This window comes from Myotis davidii, unplaced genomic scaffold (genome assembly GCF_000327345.1).
Source record: "Myotis davidii unplaced genomic scaffold, ASM32734v1 scaffold520, whole genome shotgun sequence".
Classification (NCBI taxonomy): Eukaryota; Metazoa; Chordata; class Mammalia; order Chiroptera; family Vespertilionidae; genus Myotis; species Myotis davidii.
Genome location: NW_006292908.1, coordinates 949,578 through 969,064, shown reverse-complemented (window position 1 = coordinate 969,064; position 19,487 = coordinate 949,578). Strand labels below are relative to the sequence as shown.

At 48.3% G+C, this 19,487-nt stretch overlaps 1 protein-coding gene across 1 annotated transcript in view; it reads left to right on the top strand.

The window, feature by feature from the left end:
* Positions 1 to 19,487, top strand: part of GAREM1 (GRB2 associated regulator of MAPK1 subtype 1) — a 127,354-nt gene that overhangs the window by 34,592 nt on the left and 73,275 nt on the right. Inside the window, exon 2 of the mRNA XM_006766396.2 lies at positions 1,690 to 1,830. Within this exon, the coding sequence (XP_006766459.1) occupies positions 1,690 to 1,830 (141 nt within the window). The remainder of the gene's footprint in view (positions 1 to 1,689; positions 1,831 to 19,487) is intronic.

Sequence of the window (19,487 nt, the reverse complement as noted above, 5' to 3'; positions counted from 1 at the left end):
CTCTGAAGCCGTGTCTCTAACTCCCAACTGCCCTGTATGTGCCCTCCCCTCTGCCCTTGGGAGGGGGAGTACTCAGGGGGCTATATTACGGGCAGTGCTGCCGTAGTTTGCCCACGGCTGTTCTAGAGCTTTCGTTCCTGCCCTCCTATGCTCAAGAGACGCAGAGGTCTGCCGAGTACCACTGGCCTTCCCAGACGGTGTCTTTATGAACCTGGTCTCCCAAAGAGTGAGGGGCAGGGGAGTCTGGTTTGGAAATATGCCCCCCACCATGGGACCCTCCCCCTCCTGCTCAGGTACCTCCACTTCCAGCACCACCCCCCACCCCCCCGTAAAAGCTTTAACTCTTTGCCTTTTCAGCAACAAAGATAGCATATTCTTGCAGTAAGACTGTATTTAAAATTATGGCCTTATTAGTTTAGGAACAAATTTGATGACTTATGGTTGTGATAACCACATTGATGGTTACACCTTTCTCTACTTTTTTTTTTTAATTGAAAAATTGCTGCTACTATTAAGAACTTTTGAGGGATTGATAAGTGCCATTTTGAAACATACACTTAAATCACCAATAACTTTTCATTATTGAAATGTAATAACATCAAAAATAAGGCAGCCTGGTGGTTTCCTGTATAAAAGAATTCGCCTTTTCAGCTATTTTTTTCGAGCATTGAAAATTACTAAGCGGGGTTCATGGGATCATTCCTGCGTCTAGAAAACTAACTTTTCTATTTCAGGGAGCGGATTTCTCTTTTGAAATAGTCAGTCATTGGTTCAAAGGCTGAAAGTGTACATCAGAATTATTAAGATGAAAAATCATGTTATGTGTATACTACAGAGTTCCCTGTTTTTAATTGATCGGGATGTTTGGTAGGAGGCCAGAAAGGACTGGCAAACATACCCAATTAAAAAGGAGAAATAGTCTTGTATTTTCAAGCAGCGTTTGGGCAGAGAGACAGACAGGCTAGTCCTTCCTGTTGGCAGCCTGTCCCGTCGTGTGTAAGAGCAGAAGCTTCGGAATCAGTCTGCCCAGGCCCAAGTCTGCTCTTGTCCACTTACCCCACCTGCGGCTTAGACCTGTCGCTTACCACCTGAGCACTGAGTTCTTCCCCACCCGCCAGGAAGGGATCGCACCTCCCTCATCATTACTGTGTTACCTGGCATAACAGATGCACAGCATCCAGGTATTACCTAGCATAAGCACTTCATCTTTGTTTTGTAATCGTTGGAATATAATTATTTAGATAAAATGAGGCATGTGAAGATCTCTTTGTAAATAATTTAGAAACATTTTTGTGGAATCTTGAGTGACATTATCAACGTGGCATGGAATGCTATATATATTGATTTTCAGAGAGGAAGGGAGAGGTATTGATCAAAACATCAATGATGAGAGAGAATCATTGATCGGCTGCCTCCTACACGCCCCACTCTGGGGATCCAGCCCGTACAACCCAGGCAGGTGCCCTGACCGGGAATTGAACCGTGGCCTCCTGGTTCATAGATCACGCTCAACCACTGAGCCACTTGGAATGCTTTTTTTATTGCTAATTCTTAAGTGAACGTTTTCTTCTCTGGGGGTGAACTGCCAACTTGTGCACTAGTGACGTTCTAACGAATGGCATGTTATTGCAGAGGACGGAGTAAGCCCCTGCTAATTCCACGTTTCTCATGTGGGATTCTATCTTCTAGGAGAATGCATCGAAGGGCTGCGGGAGAACGACTACCTGCTGATCCACTCCTGCCGCCAGTGGACCACCATCACGGCCCACAGCCTGGAGGAGGGGCACTACGTCATTGGGCCAAAGATAGAGATCCCGGTGCACTACGCGGGTAAGACTCCGCGCGGGCAGGAAGAGGGAAGGAAGGAGCCTGCAATATGCTCATGCGAACTTTTCTCCACGGCAAGAAAACGGGAATTATCTAAACTAGAGCAGTGGTTCTCAACCTTCTGGCCCTTTCAGTACAGTTCCTTGTGTTGTGACCCAACCATAAAATTATTTTCGTGGCTACTTCCTAACTGTCAGGTTGCTACTGTGATGAATCGTCATGTAAATATCTGATATGCAGGATGGTCTTAAGCGACCCCTGTGAAAGGGTCGTTCGACCGCCAAAGGGGTCGCGACCCACAGGTTGAGAACCGCTGAACTAGAGGGTATGTGACATAGGAGAAGCGGCAAGCACTTTCTTGTGGCTGTTGGATCGGCCATTGAACACGTGGTTGTGCTAGTACTGTTTGGAGCTTAGGCTACACCTAGTGGCCTGAATATACTTACATAAATGCAGTTTTTAAAAAGACTTTTGTTACTCTATAAGTCCTCTGGTGCATACAGTTAATTATATAAAGGATCTTGACTTTCCTTTTCTTTCTGTGTTTTGTTTTGTTTTTTGGCTATTCGTGTGGTTTTTTTAAGGTCTGTAGCAGGACCCTTAAGTCAGTTAGCTGTCAGTCGTGTAGCCTTAGGCTGCGTGACATTGTTGGGTGAAGTCGCTCAGTACCAGGGAGTGTTCCCTTTGGAAAAGGCCCGGCTGTGTTTCTTCCCAAGGCCTAGAAGAGCGGCGAGTGGTACGTGGTGAATGAATGAGTGCTGTGGTCTCCTTTTGTATCCCTAGAAATCTTTAATTGCCAGGATGGCCGAGGAATCATTCAGCTTCTCAAACGTCCTTATTCCAAAGAAAAAACTGTGAGAAAGCATTTCTGTGGCCTGGAATCTTGTCCTCTGGATTCTGTTTCTTAGCCACAGGAGTCGCCTTTTGAGAAAAAGGAGGCAGGCTACGGTGAGGTTGGGACCAGGCCAGAGGGGCCGAGAGTGAGCCTGACGCTCAGGTTGCTGTCCCATGCGAGGGGGTCCCCGGCTGGCGAGACCCACGCGGGTTCTAGTCTAGCAGGCTCCAAGGTGTGGGTCTTGTCTTTTGTGGAAAACTAAAAAGAAAGACATCACATTAGGCTCCATCAGCATACAGTTTTACCTCATCAGTTGTGTGGTTTTTTGTTCTTAGTAGACAGAGTTTTCGGTTTTCTCCCAAAGGCAAGTTTCATTCGATCGTTTCCACAAATGTGTTCAGAGGCTCCGAGCTGCCACCCGCTGGGACTTGTTGCCGGAGGGTGCCGATGACACCTGCTGTCCCCGTGGCCTCCTGATGTGCTCACTGTGTGTCCCCTTCATGTGGCACACGTCTCAGTCCCGCCCAGTTACTGTTCCCTGCTGTTCCCTACTGTCATCCCTCACCAGCTGGACTATACCTTCCTAATGAGACCAATTCCAAAAGCTCTGTGAATCCGTTGGCTGTGTTCACAAAAGATGTGATTCTTTACGGCTCCAGGCGCTCGAACCAGCATCTCGAACTAGGCCGCCCACTGGAATCGTCAGGGGAGCTTAGAATGCCCAAGGCCCAGGCCCTATCTCCAGCGGGTCTGGTTTCATTGGTCTCGAGTGTGGGCTGGGCATCGGGGTTTTAAAAGCTCCTCTGTGGTTAAATTATGCAGCCGTGGGCAGGGCTGCCTTTTCTGGAGTGGGCATTCGCTCTGTCAGATGATAAGATTGCCCCGAACACCTGCAAGTATTTGCAAATGTCGTACTGTTATGAACGTTTGTTTAAAAAATTAATGGTCCTTCAGCTTCCACTGGGAAGAAAGAGATGGCATGTGTAGCCACATACTCCCCATCTGTGAGGAGGACGATGGGACTGAGCAGGCAGTGTGTTGCGAGTGATACATTTTTTTTAAGTAAAATTGAAGTGTCGAGACTAAAAGGAAACCTAAACATAAGCTACATTACTTTACCTGAAAGGAGAGAAAACATTTTTAATCAAGAAGAAAAACGTGAAACAAAACTGTCTTAGTTCAGGCTCCGATAACAAAATACCATAGACCTGATGGACTAGAAACACCAGGAATGTTTTTCTCTCGGTTCTGGAGTCTGGGAAGTCCAAGATCAAGGCACCGGCACGTCTGGAAAGCCCAGTTCCTGGCCTGCAGATGGTTGTTTTCGCACTGTGTCCTCATGTGGTGGAGAGAGACTGATCCTTTCTCTTACGTCTCTCTTCGAAGGGCACTAATCCCACTCATGAGGGTTCCATCCTCAGGATCTAGTAACACTCCAAAGGCTCCACCTCCAAATGCCATCACGTAGAGGATGTGGGTGTCAAAATCTCATTTTAGGAGGACACTAACAGGCATGCCATAGCAAGGACCATGTGGTTTAGGAGACGTTTGATAAGATCATTTCAAAAGACGTACTCGGGTATATTTTTTCAAAGAATTTGTGAATGACAAGTCAGCCCTTTGAAGAAAGAGAGTGTAAAGTAAATTATGGAGACCAGAAATATCACTTACTAGAGGCCCGGTGCACGAATTCATGCACAGGGGGGATCCTGAGGGGGGTGGAAGCCCGGGCCACAATTGGCCCTCCTGGCGTGCAGTGGGACACCCTTGCCAGCCCGGGATCTGGATCCATCTCGCTGACATTTGTGTCAGTTGTCGGGAGCCACCTGGCTGCCGCTTTTATATCATTTCTTCCTTGCAGAGCATCTGGGGAGGGGAAGTGATGGTGATGACCGAGGCCAACTTCCAGGAGGCTGGAGGCACTGGTCCGTTGGTGCCTGGCCCGTTCTCCGGAGATTGGACCTGTAGGACTACTGAGGGAGGGAGTGACTGCCGCCAAGCTGGTGGGCTCCCAGGATGGGTCAGTCAGCTGAGCGGCACTCTCACTATGGGAACACACTGACCACCAGGGGGCAGCTCCTATCTTGAGCGTCTGGCCCCTGGTGGTTGGTGCACATCATAGCGACCGGTCGACCAGTTATTCAGTTGTTTGGTTGCTTAGGCTTATATATATATATATTATATAGATGTCTCTCTGGTTAATTTAGTGCTGTCATTATAATTAGAAGAAGCCCTTATTCAAGCGTATTTTACTAATTTGCCAAAATTTCATCTAGGTTGTGCTTCATCTCTCTTTCTTTGAGGAAAACTAATAAATAATTAAAAATTAAGTTTAACAAAGCAATAAATCCCACCAGCTTTGTAATCAACCTCGTTGGGTTTCTGGTTCTGCCATTTACTCCCTGTATTACTTTGGGCAAGTTCCTAAGCTTCTGTAAACCTTGGGTTCCTCATCTGTAAAGTGGGGTAACCCCAGGGCCTTTCTCCTAGGGTAGTTGTGAAGCCTAAAAGGGGTCACGCAAGTAAAACAACTTTCAGAGCAGTTCTCACTGAGTAAGGGCTCCGGAAGTGTTCCTGGCGATGACTATGAAGATGACAGCAACAGAATGATTCCAGAGGGGCACCTCTCTGTTCTGCACTGATTACAAGTTGAATTACTTTTCTGCTCATTAAAACAGCTGAACACCGATACCTCTCAAGTCGTTTGGCTGCTGCTGTTTTTGTTAAACTCTTTATTTTGAGGTTGCAATAGTAGAGTATATTCCCTTAGACCTTTTACCTAGTTTTACACATTTTTAACATCATTGTTTCATGTTTGTCTTATTCTTTTCCTCCTGTCCTCCCCTTCTTTCTCTCTTTCCACACACACACACATTTATTTTTTCTGACTCATTTGAGAGTAGGCAGCCTACACCCCCTAATACTTCACCGTGTATTTCCTAAGAACAAGGATATTCTCTTATATAACCACAGGGCTATTAGCAGATTCAGGACATTTAATACTTTGGTCTACAGCCCGTGCGCCAGTTTTGTCAGATGCCCCCAAAATGACCGTGATTCCATTCTTCCCTCCAGGTCAGCATCTAGTCTAGGGCCACTTGCTGTACTTCCCTGTCACGTCCCTTCAGGCCCCCTTAATGGAACAGCCTTCCTTGTGTTGCATGACGTGTTTGAAGAGCACAGGCAAAGGCCGGGCGTGGATAGAACAGCCCCTCATGTGGACTTCCGAGGCCCCTGGTGATAGATCGAGGTTCCGTATTTTGGTTGGATCGCTGTGTATGTGAGGTCTCCTTCTCAGACCGTCACATGGATGTCCCTTTGCCCCTTCCTGGCGACCTTCATTTGATCACTTGGTTAAGATGTTGCCTGATTTCTCTGCTGTATTAATCCCGTTCACTTTGTGATTCCTGGAACATTTGAAGGAAACACTTAGAGGTTCTGTAAGCATGCATCCTGTTCCTTCTCTAGCTCCTCCTCACGCCTGGAGCAGCTGTTCATGTCTCCTGTCTGATCCCGTTTCACCGTGAAGGTGGGAAAACGGTGTGTTTCTCACTTAACCCCACCATCCCTTCTCACAGGTGTTAGCTGTCATTCTCCTGTTCGGAAGAGCTTTTTCTTCTTCTGCGTTTATATATTCAGTTATCATTACCAACATGGCGTCAGGGTTTCTCCATTTGCTGGGGTAGCATACATTCCTGTTTTGATTTATTTTGATGCTGGAATGGTCCCACATTCAGCCATGTGGGTGCAAGCTGGCTCGTGGGTCTCTGTGACACGCCCCCTCCATTTTGCCAAGCATGTCCTAGTTTCTGAAACAGGTTCAACCATTTTTTCCCGTCAGTCCACCGTCCAGTCAGGGCCACCGCACGGTCCTGTTGCAGGCAGCACCCTCCTGTGTGCTCTGTAGGTGGGGTCCCTGGGAACCGGGCAGAGCCCAGTGGGGCAGCCGTACGCAGCTCCACTCACACTCATTCCGCAAAGTAGTAAACTCAGCATTTTTACAAAATCGCAACTCAGTGCTTTTCCCATCTTCTTTATCAGACATTCTCATGTGAAAAGACTCATAAAACTTCGAGAAAAAGATCAATGTGACTTGAAGTTTTTAACAGAATTGCGCCCTGATACGGTGGTGATCAGATCGCCTTATTATTAGATGTGCTTTGGGGGGAAATCAGACTTTCCTCGTTCTGGCAAAGTTTTTCGTTTTGGATAAAAGGAGTTTTCTTGGTAGAACAAACAATTCATTCCGAGAGAGAGAATGTGTTCAGTCAGCATCACGGATTTTGCTAACAGTGGAGAAGCCACTCAAGAAAAGTCGGCAGAGTGTATAGAAAAGTGATGCCTGCTTTCACCCAGGATTTATTTAAAAGGCATCGCAGAGCAGTTGAACTTCTAACTTCTCGATGCTCCCCAAAGGGCAGTGTTTCCTGAGAAATGTGCAGTGCAGAAATCGGCATTTTTCTGCATTCTGCGTACTCAGACTGGCTAAGTACTGCTTGGCACTTTATCAGACAGTTCATCCACCCTGCACCCCGCCCCCATGATCCTGATTTCTTAAACAACAATAACATCTGCTTTAAAAAATTTTAATCTTAGTGCCACTGAATTATAGCAAGAGTTTGTAAAGACGAATGACTTTCATTTTGCAGTTCATATTTCTAGTCATCAGATTCCTTTCGTCTGTGCAGCTCAGAGTGGCCAGTCAAGCTGCCCACGTTGGTTATCACTAATGCTCATGGCTCAGGGTCCCTCTTTCCTGCTGCCCCCTTCTGGGGCCTTAAACGCAACTTAGTCCTCACAATTGGGCATTTTTTCCCCTTTAAAACTAATATAATCAGGCCCCACAAACACCTGGAGATGCCATTGCTTCTGGGATTTTATTTGCCCTTCGAAGCTCCAAGTTTCCGATCTATAAAATGGGGATTTGCTTTAGAAAATTCTGGTCAAGGGCATGTACCTGGGTTGCGGGCACATCCCCAGTGGGAGGTGTGCAGGAGGCAGCCGGTCGATGTTTCCCTCTCATTGATGTTTCTAACTCTCTATCCCTCTCCCTTCCTCTCTGTGAAAAATCAATAAAATATGTTTTAAAAAAAGTAAAAGAAAGAAAATGCCATGAAGGTCCTCGGAGGCCTGAGCGGTGTGAATGACTGCAGTGTGCCTGGCGCCGATGAGCACTCACTAAACGCCACCTCCTCATGTGCCCCCTCCTGGGAACCACGTGGACCACAAGGGGAGGCGCCGTGGATCCGTGGCCCGACGGCAGGAGAAGCAGTGGAATTCATTCGGGCTGAGTGTATGCAATGTGCATCAGGGGATGGAGTGCGTGCTGTCATCACGGTGAACGGATTGCTACCTGAACAGACGCATCCGAGATGAACCCCAGCCGCCGTGTTTGGCTTCTGTTTTTAAGTTCTCATCTTCCTGCAAATCCGGTGAATCTATAACAAGCTCAGATGATCTCAGTCCTTTCTTCCCCGCGACATTATGTGCAGAAATAAATGGCCGTGGAGCACGGGGGTGGGGAGGGTTGCTTATGAGTCTGCAAGGCCCTGACTCAGCACGCACCTGGCTTTCTCTCTGCAGAGCCTGTTGAAAAAACACACACACAGCACCAGACATGTAGCTGCGCTCGGTCTCCCGGGCAGAATTACCCTAATGCGGCATCTAACATAACCTTGAGTTGTAATTACCGAACAAAAGGAAATGTCGAAACAGGCTGATTTTGTCCCCCTGGGTTGTGAGTTTAATTAGCATGAGTCATCCGCTTGCAAAGTCACTCCGCGTGTTGAACAGCGCTCCGCGCGCTGTGACTATTACGTGGGATAGCGCGCACGTGATAAATGGACATCCAACCCTCTCTGAGAACGTTCTCAAGTACAAGTGCGGTTGCTAAGGAGCATCATCCCCGCCAGTGCTGCCAGCCATGAATGGTAGATACCTGAGGACCAGTTTTCATCCTGGAATCTTTCCGTCATGGTGAGCCCTAACTACATGTATGTACTGCTTACTATCTAGGCACTTTGGTTTCTGCGTGTAACTTTCACAGTAATCCCATGAGGCAGGTTCTGTGAATACCTGCATTTTGCACAAGTACAAACTGAGGTTTAGAGATGGTCCGCATATCGGAATATTACACAGCTGATCAGTGTGATTGGAGCCCATGATCTGGTGTGCCTCCGGGCCCGCTGCCCCCACCACTGGTCCCCGGAAGGTGTTGGGAGTCTCTTCCCACCCCAAGGCATCGAACCACCCTGGAGAGGAGAGAGCGGCTAGAATGAGCCAGTCCACCAAAGCTTTCACCTGCTCCCCTTCCCCACACAGCCCTCGGGGCATTGAGTACAGACATCTCTATCACGGCCTTTGCCACAGTGACAAGCCCTCCGCCTCCAGGTGACATTCCCATCTGAGTAAATCACTGGGAAGAACACAAAGCCAAGTGGAGCCTTCAGGTCAGCGAGAGTGAAGGATGGGGTGCACCCAGGAGGCCATCCTGGTGGTGATGGGCCTTCCAGGTGTCACTAAGGAAAGCGTGGCCCTCAGAAGGCACGCAGGGAACAGAAGGGAGGAAATTAGATTATAACGGGGGTTGAATGTGTGGGAGGTGGGACTGCATGCAGGATCAGCTAACTTTGTCAAGATATGTTTAAGGCAGCGGTTCTCAACCTGTGGGTCACGACCCCTTTGGGGGTCGAACGACCCTTTCACAGGGGTCGCCTAAGACCATCGGAAGACACATATATAATTACATATTGTTTTTGTGACTAATCACTCTGCTTTCATTATGTTCAGTTTGTAACAATGAAATTGGGGGTCACCACAACATGAGGAGCTGCATTAAAGGGTCGTGGCATCAGGAAGGTTGAGAAGTAAGGGAAGCCAAGAGACAGACGTAGGAGCTTCTAAATTTCATCTTTTCAGAAGAACCTGTCTAGTTTAGGAAGAATGATTCAGAAGAGAAAAGAGGGGGAACTGATTGCTATAATAGCTTGGTGTCTGGGAAATTGTGTTTGCCCTTTTTTTTCCCCAAGAGAGACATTTGTGACTCTCTCCTACTCTACTTCCTGACTAAATGATGTTCTTTTTTCAGCTGATTTAATATGGTGTTTGTGATTAAAGGGTAGGTGGTTGTATCTTTCACGTTTGGGTGTTCAGCCTGGTATTTAAACTCAAAATAAGGATAAAGAAATTAACCTTTGATAGAAGAATGACTTAAGCGTTGCTACCAACCTTTCTGGTCTCACTTCTAAATGCTTGAGAATAATCATCCAAGGAAATTTGAATTTGATTGATATTCATGATGAGATGATATTAGGGAATTATTTTGATTTTGTTTACTATTTTTTTAGAGGCACATACTGAATTATTTAGGGGAGAATTGTGATTAAAATTCATAAAATACTTAGCAAAAACCCCATAAAAATATATGAATAATTGACAAGCTGGTAAAGTTGTTAAATCTAGGTGAAGAGGATAAGGGTGTCCACATTCCCCTAATTTCCTATATGTTAGAAAATTTTGGTAATAAAAAGGGAAAAGTTGACCCTCACATAACAACCAGAGACACAGTTAATCGTATTGTAGAACTACAAATGGAGTTCTTACCAAACCACTCTGCCCCTTCCTTCGATCCTACTTATATTAGAGTCTTAAGTAATTTCAGGGAGAATGAAAGAGAGTTCTCCTTTCACTGGGTCGATTTGTTCTGGTGTGAAGTGTGTGTGGAAACTGTCAATGAAAGGTGAACTCAGAAAGACATGTTTCTGTTTCCATAGCGTGGCGGGACCCTCCAGCCATGGCTTCCTAGGGGGACTTGAGTACTCACAGCTCTCTGTGTGTGAGTGTGGGAGGAGGGGGGGCGGATTTCCTTTTATTAATTCCCAGGGACTCACCCTGTTGTTTGTAGCGATTTAAATATAAAGGGGTAAAGAGAGGGGTGTGTGTGTGCGGTTGTGTGCGTTTGTGTAAGTTTGGGGAGAAAGACATTTTATTATTTTCTTTTTAAAATAAGAGCTTTGTGGAAGATATGGAAAGGGGGGACATGAGCAAATACCGTGGAAAGTTGTTGGGTGCCCTATTATGTGGTTTTTCTTGGTCTACAAACATTAGTAAAGTCTCTTTACTAAAAAAATCTGAGAATCCCTCGATGGCTCTTTTCACGTTTTGCCCTGCTAACTCTCAGAGCACTGGCAAATCATTACCAGCAGGAGAGCTAGGACCAGAAAATAAAGCAAAACAGAAACTCTGGCCTGACACAGGGCTGGTGCGTGGGGTTCAGAACCCCTGTCCACGCGTGTGTGGCAACTGAGTGGAAAGTTCGAGCGTAGTGTCACCTGTGAGATCCTGCGATCAGCGTCAGGTGGCAAGTTTGGCCTGGCTCCCTGCGGCCACGCGGCTGATGGAGTGTTTGCAGCGTGGGTGGGGCTCGCTGACTCCATCATTCAATTTCCATCTTGAATGTGTGCCTCTCAGAGGTAGTGACCTTTTCAAAGGTTCCCTTTCAGCTTTTAGGAATCGCTCTGAGTTTGGGGGTTTATTTTTCCCTTTGCGGAAAGCAGACGGAGGAATGCCTCCCAAAGCGGATTGCTGTGCTGGGCAAACCTCCTGCAGCCGCTCCCCTCCGCTTCTAAGACCTGGAACCACTGACCTTATGTCTCGGTCGCCGGTGACCCCCAGCGCTGGCCTCCTGTGACACCCCTCACCCATCGGGTGGCTGTCAGCTTGCTCATCCAGAGAAGGACAGCGAGCCCCGTGCACCAGGCGAGCGCTTCTGACCTTTAGGCCCCAGGAGAAGGGTTCAGACTCCCACGTGCGTCTGCGGGAGGGAAGGCGGCCATCGCCAGGCCTCCAACGTGTTAGAACTGATGGATGGGACCTCCTCGGGCTTGACCCTGATAGGGAGTCCAGCCAACGAGTGAGCGTGAGACAAGCACAATACACACAGAGCTGTGCTTTTCTGGGCGTTAAACGCCGCTGGAGGTCAGTGCGATGTGGTGGCACAGGCATGTGAAGGGGCCGTCTCCCTCGCGGCCTTGTCTCTCCTGAGTCTGATGCTCAGGTGTGTTCCCTTCCAGCCCTTCCCACCGGCTCCCCTGTGGGCTGGCTCCCAGTCAGGAAGCTGGCTGGTCCCTGGGCGGGGATGCCAGGCCTCCGTCTACCTTGGGACCCTGCGGTACTCATGCCGAGGGCTCCAAAAGAGGCACCAGCCAGCGGATGGATGGCGGCCCTGTCTGGGGGTGGGGTTGTGGGTGGAGGCCTCCACATGAACCCAGGGAAGAGGGCATTCCAGACAGAGTAGCAGCCTGGACAGAGGTTGGCATGTGGGCAGTGGTGAGGACAGCTCAAATAGCTTGTCAGCTGGAGGGGAAGGAGTGTTTAGGAAGCAAGGCTGCAAACCAGCTGGGGACAAGCATGAAGGAGCTTGAATTCTGGGAGGACTAATGGGAACTGTGATCTCTGGGCTTTGGGGTGGGGTTGGGGGGAATCCCTCGCATGATCTTCATTTTGAAAAGATTCCCAGAGGCCCCCGCACCTCCTGACCCCACCTCATCTCCCCACTGGTGTGTAACGGAGGTGGGAAGGTGAGAGAAACCGGATGGAAAGTTGCTGAAACAGCCCTGATGAAAGATATGAAAGATACCGAGCCCTGAGGAGGCTGAGGGAGTGCTGAGGGAGGAAGAGCTGACATCTAGATGCGAGAAACAAGGAAGCAGGAGAGATAGATCATCTAGATTTGTTTTGTGGTGGCTGGGCCCCGTGCGGCACACTGACCCTTGGTCTCCGTTAACCTTGGAAACGGCCCCTTTGTAGTGAGGGAGCCAAGGCTGCGGGTTGTCGCCGAGGTCCTACGGTCCAGGGGCGGGGACACCGAGATTCACACCCAGAGCCGTTCAGCCGCGAAGCCCAAGCACTCACCCAGGGCCTGCCCAGCGGCCGGAGCAGGGTCCCAGGAGCCTCCGGGTTTGGGGTGTCCCATCTGCAGGGAGTTCACTCCCGTGACTATCCTTCGTTTTGGATGGAAGCCTTGGGCAGCAGGTGGGCTGGCCCTGTGGTTAGCACACTGCCCAGGTCAGGTGCATGTGAAAAACAATGTCCTGCTGGTGGTGGGGGCTGCCCCAGTGGCTTTCAGGCGGGCTGGTGAGTCACGAAGCAGGCAGGTACATCTCTGCCCAGCCATGATGCTGTCATTGTTCTGTTTTTGCATCTTCGCCAACCTACGGCCTTCTGGTCAACCACAGGCGCTCACCCTCCGCCCCTCTAGCAGGAAAAGCTCACACATTCCATTGCAGGCGCACAGACCGGCCTTCTAGGTGTTTCCCAGGGGTGAGCAGGTAGGGGAAAGAGCAGTTCTTCTATCTGAACAAAAACCCCACGTCTGGATTACCAGCACAGTCACCTAACTACGTGTAAAGAATAAAGACATTGCAGCTGAACCACACTTCCTGGTGTATGTAACTTCACTTCTCCTCCTGCATACACACTTACCACATTGTCGAATAGAGAGTGAGTAGTCTTCTTTTTATTTTTTAATAATGCTTTTTATTATGTTATTTTTTAAATCCGCAACTGAGGACATGCTTTGAGTGAGAAAGAGAGAGAGAGAGAGAGAGAGAGAGAGAGAGATACTTTGATGTGAGAAAGAAACATTGATCGGTTGCTTTCGTACCTACCCCAGTCGGGGATAGAACCCACAACCCAGGTATGTGCCCTGACCCAGAATTAAACCATCAACCTTTCTGTCCTGACACTCGACCAGCTGGGCAGCAAATGAGTAGTCCTTTTTGTGAGGTCGAAGGAAAATCAGACGATGCATTTTCCCTGTTGCAGGAACCATTAAGAAATTAGCTTTGTCTAATTGTTGAACAGTGGACTACATGAACAGGTATTAAAGTGCATGTCATTTACCATTTAGAGTTGTCCTCAAAGGCACATATTATACAGAAGTTTTTGTTTTTTAGAATCATTCAGTCATTTTCTTCTTTGCCTTTCATCCTTTACTTTTTTATCTTCCTTCATCATCTTGACATTACATATATTTACATAGATATGTATATATTACAGTTAATGCAAAGTTTGTTTTTGTTGGAGCTATATTATTTTGCTTGGATCTTAGGAAGGGTCTAGCATAAGGTGAGTAATTGATTATTATCAGTTTGGATTAAATAAGCTAGTGGAGGAATATTATCCTATTACATTGGTACATGCCATCAAGGAGAATATTGCTTGCCGGGGAGGTGAGAGCTAAATCATTGCTCTGAGAACACATCAACCTGCAAATTCCAGGAAGCTTGTCTACTTAGTGTACAGATGCAGATAAGAAGGGGGTGGTGTGTGATGACAGAACAGTGTGCAAAACAGGCTAACGGCCAGAAAAGGAATTTATGAGCCACGTGACCTCACGAGGTGACAGAGTGTCACCTTTCCAGCATCTACTGGAATGTTCCTCATGTCTTTGAAGACCATGCGTGAAACATCTGATAGCAAATGCATGGCGTGAACACCGGGTTCATGTTCTTCTGCGGAAGCCTGAGCATTTGGCATGTGAGAGCTCAACCCCGTCTTGTCACTGCTGCTAGGAAGCTGCTGGAACCACATGCCAGGTTCTAAGCTTTGGCCAAAGCTCGCAGCCAGTATATTGGCAACATGAAATGAGTACGTACAACGTCCGTCAATAATGAGCACTGTGGCCGCAGAGTTTATTCAGGGTGACTACCAATCTGTTCATTTGCCAGGAAGTCTTATCTGTGGCTTGATGAGGTCTTGAAGACGGATTTACAAAAATCATGTAGGCGTCTTCTCATACATGGCAGCGAACCTGGCTCACTGTAGCGCGGGAGATGGAAAATTACCAGGTTGAAAACAATGTGGACAACACACAGTGCCCGAGCTCAGTGATGTTCTCACGGAAATATGCACGCGTGGGCAGCTAGGACATGCTGTGAGGCAGCTGGTCCCTTTGGGCTTCTTCTCCCAGATGCCTTATTTTCAGGTGGCTTTGCTGGTACACAGTATGTCCTCAAGACCTGAAAAATCCACTTCTTCTCACTGCTTCTTGTCAGAGTCTTGGGAAAATGTGAAGGAAGAGAAAATGCAGATTTTTTTTTAATTTTTCTAAAATTTGACCAAACCAGAAAAGGAAAGTCTTCTTTACCTTCTACACCATTTTCCACTTGTTTCCGTGAGCGAAAACATTTCTGTTCCCTGGAGGGCTCAGCCAAGGAGGCTTAGGAAGTGATGAGCCCACCAGGACGCACCCCTTCTCCGTCACCCCCTTTACTCATCCCCCTGAAGAACCTGGTGGTTGCCGGTGGCGTGCTTTGCATTTTGAGGTCCACGTAGTCTTGTCTACTGTCTCCCGGGGTCCCCTTGACTCCACCTGTGTCTGTCCAATGGTGGTGGAAGGAAATCTGCTCCCCTCCACACGGAACTTAGTTTTTACCTGAGTACGTACTATTTCCTTCTGTTCAGACATGCCTATTAAGACAGGAAGAGGTGAGTTTTGACCTTGTAAATAAGAGACGGGCTTATCTTCCAGGTTGGTAGAACAGATTTCTGTGTCTCCTGCAGCTGGGCTCCTGGATTATCGAGTTCTTCATTTTCTAGTTGGAAATAAAAGTTCAGATTTTCACTGGCTGTATCAAGCATGTTTCCTCTACTGACTGCTCGGATAACTGCAGTAGGAAGGAAACTGGCTTAAGAACAGTGGGAAGGCGAGGAGAGAGCCGTCACCAAAGTGTGAAGCTGCTTGTGTCTGTGTCCCTCTACAAAAAAAACAAACACGACATGACACACCATCTTTTTCATTAACAACCCAGGCCATGCTGCCTTCCCTGCAGGTCCTTGGGGGACGCCTTTTCTGAGTTACAGTCCTGACCTCTTGCCCCATTTCCTGGTGGAGCAAACCCAAGCCAAGTCCTGTGGCCATTCAGCCGACGGGGCCAGTGGAACCAGTATTCCCAGCCTTGTTGACATTGCCTCACCACACAAGAGAGCTTTGTGCGTTCTTTGTTGGGGTGCTGGGACAGAGGCAGGTGTGGGAGCCTCACAGGGTGGAACTTGCCCTCTGAGGTGACTCACTGGGTGCCACTCTGGGTGTATATTGTCAGCACCCCCTTGCGAGGGGGTGGTTTGCCCTCAGAGGTACCGCTCCTAGGGCTCTACTCAGACGATTGCATGTTTAAACCCCTGGAAACACTCCAAGTGGGTAATTGCTCTGCACCTTCTAAAAAGCAATCAGATTGGGTGTGTCCGTTCCATTTCTCAGAAGTAAGGCACAGATCGGTTTTGTCAAAGGGGAGTGAAGGTCACAGAAAGGTCTTGGGTTTTGATTTAGAAGAGAGACTATCGTTTTATGCATATGCTTGTGATTGTGATAACTTAAAGTGGTTTGGGTGTAAAGATATAATTCACTTTATTCGTACGAAATAATCTTAGCAATAAGTGTCCTTTGTATCTGTGCATCATTACATGTGTATGTATCTATATATTTACTTTTGTGTGTGTGTATGTAAAGTTCGTGCATGGGTAGGGTCCCTAGGCCTGGAAGGGGATCAGGGCCGATCTGTGAGGTGGCCAGCGGGGTGATGTGGGGGGCAGGAGGGAACCCCTGCTGGCACCCGCCTTGGCTGGCCTGGGGCCTGCAGGCTGGGGGCAGCTCCTACATTGAGCGGTGGTCAGTGCACGTTATAGCGACTGGTCGTTCCACCTGTTGTTTCACCATTCAGACGATTTGCGTATTAGGCTTTTATTATATAGGATATACCTGCACACAGAGGAATTATGCAAGTGTTGGCTATCAGAAGGTAGTGAAATTTCAGCTGATTTAAAAAACAAACCTACCCAATCCACATCCTGCCTTTTAACCCTATTTCTACATCTAACAGCTCCTCGGCCAATCATCTCTGCTCCTTCTTTCTCACTTTATAACTCATTGTGGCCTGACTCTCATTTAATAACTTTTTGAAATAGCTTTTGCACAGATCATTGGTGTACCCCACTTTCTCCATGACGGATCTTTCTACCACATTTGAAACTATTTGCATTTTTCTCCTTGAAATCCAGGATCACAATGCTGCCAGGACATGTCCACGTGCCCATCTCCAAGCCCTCTCACCCTCAGTATCGCCCGCCCCTGGTGCTCCGTGTCACCAGAGTGCCATCCGAGGCTCCTCCCCTTCCTCCCCGAGATAGGTCTTCAGGACTGTCCCACTCAGCTCAGGGTAGCTGACTCCGGAGTCACCTCCACCCTTAAACCTGCTCTCCTTCCTGCATCCTGTTGGGTGGCATTGCCACCCGAGCCAGAAAGCTGGGAGTCTTCCCCAACTTCCTCCCCCACATCCTGTGGTTCCAGGTCCCGTTGAGTCTGTCTTCTCTGCATATCAAATGTGTCCTTCTTAACAAGCATGTGTCTGCTGCCCTGATTCAAAACCTTTGAACGGCCTCCAGTTTTGTTCCCCTGAAGTTTGCTACCTGCACGGTAGCCAGGAAGGTGGTCAGTGTGAAGCCACACAGTGTTTTTAATTGGCCCACCTTACGCCTTCCAGTGGTTCTCAACCTTCCTAATGCCACAACCCTTTAATACAGTTCCTCATGTTGTGGTGACCCCCAATTTCATTGTTACAAATTGAACATAATGAAAGCATAGTGATTAATCACAAAAACAAGACATAATTATATATGTGTTTTCCGATGGCCTTAGGCGACCCCTGTGAAAGGGTCACGACCCACAGGTTGAGAACCACTGCCGGAAACCCTTTGGTGGACCCCCAGGCCAACAAGCGGAAGTCAGCATGACAGAGTGAGGTGCTCTGTGACCCAAGTCCTGCCTGTGCATTCCCACCGCCCTGGAGGTGGCCCTACTGTGTGCCCCCCCCTTTGGCCATGCTCTCCTTACAACATGCAGAGGTCACCCGTCATCTGGGGAGCCTCCCAGGTGCCTCGGGGTTCCTGTACCCCTGTCTGCGATGTGGCACATTTATGATGATCTTCTCCCCGGGACATCTTGAGCTCTTGGAGGGCAAGTACAGATTCTACTGTATCTCGCGTGCCTATCAGAGGACCTGCCATGTATTAAGACAGGGAGCTATGACGTGTATGTGGTTTGATGGCGAGGAGGCGTCAGGATATGCAGACACTGTAAACAGCAGGAAGTTGGACATAATCTTGGTATGACCTTGGCTGCTCTCATTGGTAGCCAGCCTGAGTGACAGAAATTGAGATTGAGCAGTTTAAAGCGGCATACTCAACATTTAACCTTCCCTCGTAGCTTTGGCTGCTCTCATTGGTAGCCAGCCTGAGTGATGCAAGTGACAGAAATTGAGATTGAGCAGTTTAAAGCGGCATACTCAACATTTAACCTTCCCTCGTAGCGCTTCTCGGCCTTTTGGCGAAGATCAAGTGTAAACTTCCCTTGCACTAGATAATACTGCATTTACCTTGAAATTTTAAGTACAAGGAAACTAGGAATTTAGGTATCAAAAAAGTGTGGCTTGTAAATTGAGGAACACTGGCTTCACAGACGTGACTGTCAACATTGAGAGTTATGCCTATGGTTAAACTTAATCTTAGACTTTTGTAAGCATGTTGACATAAACTGTGTGGTCACATTTACTTTAAAATTGCCACAAAGTAGTGTGTAAATTACCAGGCAGTGGAAACTTTTATAATGTTCTTCATCTAGTACCTGTACAAATAACGTCTTGTCTTCTCTATATTCTGATGATGTTCATAGCCACTCACAGCTCAAAGGGAAGGGTTATCTTGTTCATCCCCCAAATGTCACAGTTGGAGGAAGTGAAAGGCACATAGTGGCTAGCCACTGCTCAGTCTTCTGCTCGCTAATTTCCGCGTGTTCTGGACAAACCCATCTCCGGGGAGAAAGACGCTGCAGCAGTGACTGCGTCGGGGGGACGTCGGAGGAATTCACTGGGGTCTAGTGGTGTCTGCTTGGTGTACCAGGTGTCCTGGGATGGGGCTGAGATCATCAGGAAATAATTCAAGAAGGAGTCTTGACTCTGAATGATACCTGACCCGACCCCCCTCCCCAGTCCTTGATATTTTCTTTCTTTGTTTTTTATTGATCTTTTCCATTAAAAGTATTGATGATTAGCAACCATACGAGTACCACTCTCTCCATTTAAAGCTCTATGGGGGCTTGAGATGGGTATAGACACGTGACCTGCAGCCAATGGCATTCTCACAGAGCGGCCCTCTGCGGGGGCAGAAGGAGAAGGAAGGCGAGGCGGCCTCCAGCAGCTCTCTGCCAGGCTACATTCTCCTCTGGAGCACACGGGGTGATTTAACCCCCACAGGCTCAGTGATTTAACCCCGACAGCTCAAGTCCTGGGGGTCATCACACAGATTCAGGACGTGAGGGGCCTTCCAGGCCTTTGTTTCTCCCCCACGTCTTTTCAGGAAGCCTGTGAAATGGGAGTGTGCATTGGCAGTTAGAGTTGCCTCCACGCCCCTTCGGGACTCAGGCACAGGCCGTGGTGCAGGACGGTCGTGTGGGAGCTAGTTGGTGGGAGAGGACACGGAAAGGAGCGTTCGGATGCCTCGCCTCCCGGGCTGCCTTCGCTGGGAGACGGTGGAGGTACACCGTTCACATCAGACGGGGATCCTGGTCCCCCCCTGAAAGGACCCCGTTGCGTCGGGTGCTGAGCTCCGAGGCGGGTTCTCTCGGGTAGGGGTAGCGGTATTGACGACAGTGCTCGCTATGCCTTTGCTCTTTGGCGTCACTGATGTTATCGTTGCCTGGGATTCGGTTTCTCAGGTTCCTGATGGAAATGCAGAGCTGACTGCTGACAAGCCGAGCATACTGTGTGACGTG